At 35.8% G+C, this 5,632-nt stretch overlaps 1 protein-coding gene across 1 annotated transcript; it reads left to right on the forward strand.

Moving 5' to 3' along the window:
* Positions 1–1,886, forward strand: LOC113737814 (tetrahydroberberine oxidase-like). The gene has a single exon (XM_027264984.2). It carries the CDS (start codon positions 25–27, stop codon positions 1,636–1,638), a length of 1,614 nt encoding a protein of 537 aa, XP_027120785.2. The 5' UTR covers positions 1–24; the 3' UTR covers positions 1,639–1,886.
* Positions 1,887–5,632: the final 3,746 nt, after the last annotated feature.

The raw sequence follows: 5,632 nt of genomic DNA on the forward strand, positions 1-5,632 counted from the left end.
TAAACCATAAGAACCTTGCCAAGAATGGAGACTACTCCGACCACCAAAATTTCATACATATTTCTTTGTTCATTAGTGCTTATTTTCTCAATGCCATGGAGCACTAGGGCTCAAATTCATGAGAGATTTCTTCAGTGTCTTCATTCTCGGAACAATGACTCAATCTCCCAAGTCATTTATACACCAGCAAACTCTTCCTATAATTCTGTTCTGCAATCTTCCATACAGAATATAAGATTTATATCTCCCATGGAAAGAAAGCCCTTAGTCATTGTAACGCCACTGAATGATTTTCACGTTCAGTCAGCTGTTATTTGTGCGAAATCCAATGGCTTTCAGATCAGAGTTAGATCCGGAGGTCATGATTATGAGGGCCTTTCTTCTATTTCCTATTATCACCAGCCATTTGTTATTGTTGATATGAGGAACCTGAGTGGAATATCCATCGATACCGAGAGTAAAACGGCCTGGATTGGAGTTGGAGTACGTCTTGGCGAACTCTATCACGCGATTGCTGAGAAGAGCCCCAATCTTGGCTTTCCTGCAGGGACGTGTCCTACCGTAGGAGCTGGTGGACACATTAGTGGGGGAGGAGAAGGCACATTGACGCGAAAATATGGCCTAGCTGCTGACAATGTCATTGATGCTAAAATTGTGAATGCGGATGGAGCAATTCTTGATAGAAAATCAATGGGAGAGGATCTTTTCTGGGCTATTAGAGGTGGAGGAGGAGCCAGTTTTGGAGTAATTCTAGAGTACAGACTCCAATTGGTATCCGTTCCATCGATAGTTACTGTTTTTACAGTCAACAGAAATTTAGAACAGAATGCAACCAAGCTTGTCCACCGATGGCAACAAATTGGATACCAGCTTGATCGAGACTTATTCATCAGACTCTTGATAACACAGGCAAGGAGCGGTCAGGGTGGAAACTTAACAGTTCAAGTTGGATTTCAATCTTTGTACCTCGGAACAGTTGCCAAACTTCTCCCACTGATGCAAGAAAGCTTCCCTGAGCTAGGATTACGCAGAGAAGACTGCACGGAGTTGAGCTGGATTGAGTCTGCTCTTTATTTCTCTGGTCTTCCAACTGGATCAACGGTGAATGATTTGGTACTTAGTACCCCATATCCCAAAAATTATTACAAAAACAAATCAGACTACGTAGTCGAGCCCATCTCTGAAGTTGCATTGGAAGGATTGTGGAAAAGACTCTTCGAAGAAGGGGCAGAGGCAGGTATGCTTATCCTTTCACCATCTGGTGGAAGGATGTTTGAGATTTCAGACTCTGAAACTCCGTATCCACACAGAGCTGGAAACATATACCAGATTCAGCATATCTCTTCCTGGACTGAAGAGAACAATGCAAATTCTCAAAGGTACATAGATTGGGTCAGAAGGGTTTACAAATACGTGACTCCATTTGTTACTAAATCTCCCAGAGCTGCATACCTGAATTATAGAGACTTGGACTTGGGAGCCAACAGGGAAGGCAACACAAGTTTTGCACAAGCTAGTATCTGGGGTATGAAGTATTTTAAGAACAATTTCTACAGGTTGGCCCATGTGAAGCAGGAGGTTGATCCAAGTAACTTTTTCAGATATGAGCAGAGCGTCCCTCCTTTCTCATCCTCATAGAAATGGAGAAATGCTTGAAGGATTAGTATATCATATAGTCATCTATCAGAAATTAGTACATATATACGAGTACAACTACAGTAGCTTGGGTCATAAGTGTTTTCTTTTGTATACTTATTATAGTTGATGTGTCTTAGTAAACATATAGAAATATGGGCAAGATGCATCTTTGTTAGATGTTTAATTGTGTTAGTGTTGTAACATATGTGATTCCTTGAATGCTATGAGATACTTCCTTGGGGTTTTAATTGTGTACGTATTATATTTTACAATTTTATTCACCATCTGTTGCAAGCTGGGGTTTACTGACTTCTTCATGACTTACTTCTTAGACACGCATTTACTTCTAGAATTCATCTTAAGGTCACTGTTTATCTCGTGGAGTTGCAAAATATTCTATTTTGTGGTACCAAGTAGTTTTCTTGAATGTGTAGCGAGTATCGTAGGCTCCGTTTGAATGAACTGCTTTTGAACATGTTTTTCAAAAAACTTACAATAGCGATGTATATAAATAAAAATTTATTGTAGTTGTTTGTCGGAGTATTTTTAAAATTTTAAATAAGATTATGATATTTTTTTGAATATGAAAAAAAAAATCAATAATCACCACCACCCTCTCGATCTCTCCCTCTCTCTCCTTCCCTTTATTCCTCCTTCTTCCTCTTCCTCTCTTGTCCGTCTCTCTCACTCCCCACCCCCTTCCTCCTCCCTCTTCCTCTCCTACCCTTCTTCCTCATCCCTCTTCTCCTCCCTTGCCACCCCGGACCTCCCCTGGCTGCGACCTAAGTATCGTGCATTTGAATTTCACAATTTCTGCAATTAAAAGAGGTCCAGACACAGCATTTGAACGTAATTATTATTGTAGCATTAAATTGGTTGAATTTAGTTATTGGGAGTGTACGTAAGTTCACACAGCATCAAAGGATCAATGCAGAGTGCAGCAAAGGCGGCTAATGCCCATGACGTCATTATACAAATTACGTGTGGAACAAGAAATTGTATTAATTAGTTGGGTACCCTTCAACTCTTCAAAATAAGTCTTGTATAATAGCTTCTTCATACACTGTTCTGTAGGTCTCACACGCTTCAAATTCATATATACATCATATGAATGAATTCAACTATGCATTTTAAAAATTTCAATTTCTTTGCCAAATGTTAGATAAAAATTGGAGAGCTAAAATGCAAATAAATAGAAATACAAAGTTATCAAAGATATACATGGGAATTTTAAAATTTCCTGCAGGTGATCATATTAAATTATTTTGATGTTCATGTATATTGATTGTTGTATTGAGTAATCCAAATAATTCTATAAAATACATATTAAATTGAAATCTATTGAAATGCAAACAGAAAAAAAAAAAGAAAATTTTTATTAGATTATCAACTTAATTTACATGTGATCATATATTAAAGTGATATTGTCTTGTTGAGTCCCCGCTATTCAGTTAAAAATGAAAACTGAATAGTTCTTATTGATGAAGGACGAATCCTAGTTTGCAATATATATATATATATATATATATAACATGGTCCTCAATTTGAGCCCTTTTTTCTCTGGTTTTCTTTGTTTTAAGGTGGCTTGAGATCATCAATATATTGATTATTGAATTATTGCACATAGACAACAAAAAATGTAGGATAGGACCATTTATAGATCTGGGCTTGCTTTCATATTAGTCATTCACTTTAAAAGTTGCATCAAAATTTTTTTTTTCTCAACTCAAACATAGCTTCTATAAATCATGCGCAGACCAGGGCAAGACCCACAAGTACAAAGTTATAGTCAAGGGTTCCATTAATCACTGCAAGGAAACATGTTACTTTTGATTACAATCTATTCTGTTGCCCTAGTTTACAGATCTGATGAAGATCAACATAGAGTTCTCACACTTTGAGTTAGCAGGAGCTTTCAAAATGGAATGCCTGCTTATATATATGGGTTGCATAGCACAATGTTGAAAATACAGGAGACATTAACAAAGTTTTCCAATGAAACCTTATCTCTAATTGCAGAAATGTTTCTTCCTTGCTTTCAAAATGGAATGCCTGCTTAGAAAAACAATGTAGATTTGAATCTTGATGGGTGACCCATAGTTGTACTCCACCCTCTATCTATTTTTCTTTGAAAAGAAATGGTTTTTTTTTCCCACTAAACATATACAAATATGTATAAAAACGAATAAACGCGCTTAATACACATATGAAACTTTCCTTTTGTTGCAACTTACCTAGCATTTTTTTTTTACCACGAAAAATACGGAATTTGGGTAGGTAAAATTGAATTTTGATACAATCAGTACAGTTATTGTATTTGATACAATCAATACAATTTTTTTCTAAGAGTTGATGCATAATTATAGACGTGATTGTATTCGTATAATGAATTGATGTACATGAATAAAATTCATGCATATGACACAGTACAAAAGAATATAGTATACATGAGATTGTGTAAAATTTATAATAACTATACAACTGCACCAAAATCTTGATCGAAATTTAAAACGTGCTTGGCAAATGATGAATCAAAAAAAAAAAAAAAAAAAAAAAGAGAGACGCTGTGGACGTCCAAGACAGCCAATCAAGTCACGGCTGCGTAATGGAGTATTTCCACTGTATGCATGCGTGCATGCATGCATGGACCTATTGATATAAGAAGAGCAAAACCTGAAATTTCCATTAGCAAACTTGAATACGTACATTTCAAAGGTAATCTAGAGTCTTTTTTTTTTTTCTTTTTTGTGCCCAATACTTGTCCTTGAAAGCTTCCCTTCCAAGTATTCTCTTAAATTTTGAGGTTAAAATCTGAAAAATTCATTCGGAGGGAGGGGTTTGAAATTGACCCTTTCCCAGTATCATTCAAATTAATTAACTAATAGAATTTTAACACCGTGAAACTTCAAATTCCAAGCTTATTAATTAGATCATCTACCTCCCAATTTCCAATGGTAGGGACGGCTTCTTGGTTTCTTGAGTTTGGTACTTTCCATTTCCTCCCATAAGACAAGTATTTGCTGAAATTTGGTACAAATTGAGATACTTATTTGGTTTTTCCACAAATTTGACTCAAAAATAATTAGCATGTGTTTTGACACCCACAAAGAGGAAACAATAAAAAGAAGAAAAAAAAACCATTCTATGGTGGCTCCAAAAAAAAAAAAACAATGATGAGAAATCCAAATCCTCTTGTATATACGCATGGCACAAATTTCACTCAGGTATAATTATAACCACAGTGTGAATGCCTTGTTTTTCTTTCTGTCATCATTGTATCCAACATTTTTTTCCTGGTTTTTGGCCATGAATTTTCCCCACTCCCTGATAGTCTAATACCAAACTCATACGCTAAAGACTAGGAAAGGTCAAATCAGTGGCAATTGGTACCCCCATCATCAAGTTTTAGAAAAATGTTATAATAGGTTTAAAGTTTTCAACTATTTTCACTTTTTGCGACTTGGATTCTTGTAAAAAGGACCTATTTGCCCCTCTGTCCACACAATTTTCCAAAATTTCTTGACTCTCACCCCTTTAAAACTAACAAAGTTCACCTTTTGATTTATAATTCTTTCTTTAAATTTATAAAATTTTCTCCGCTATGTAAGAAATCTACATAGATTCATTTAGAACATAAATATGATATTCATTATAAATCCAATGCAATAATTCAAACACAAGAGGCATAAAATTGACGCTATTAGCAAATCCATAATTGACAGTCATCCCCCCTCCGAGGACCCACAGGATCCTAGCTTCGTCGCTGGTTCAAATTGAGTTTAGGTATGATAGGTCAATCTAGCTTCGTCGCTAGATTGCTTGACTTTTTCTTTTTTCTGTCTGCAATCCTTACAAACAAAGAAACGTATAGAAAACTGTCAATGCTGTAGCAGGAGTATAAACTACCATCAAATTTGTAAGTATAAATAGCCATGCACTTACGATATTGTAGTGCATCAATTCTTGAAGTTAAACCATAAGAACCTTGCCAATA

Source organism: Coffea arabica, chromosome 3e, assembly GCF_036785885.1.
Source record: "Coffea arabica cultivar ET-39 chromosome 3e, Coffea Arabica ET-39 HiFi, whole genome shotgun sequence".
NCBI classification, from domain to species: Eukaryota; Viridiplantae; Streptophyta; class Magnoliopsida; order Gentianales; family Rubiaceae; genus Coffea; species Coffea arabica.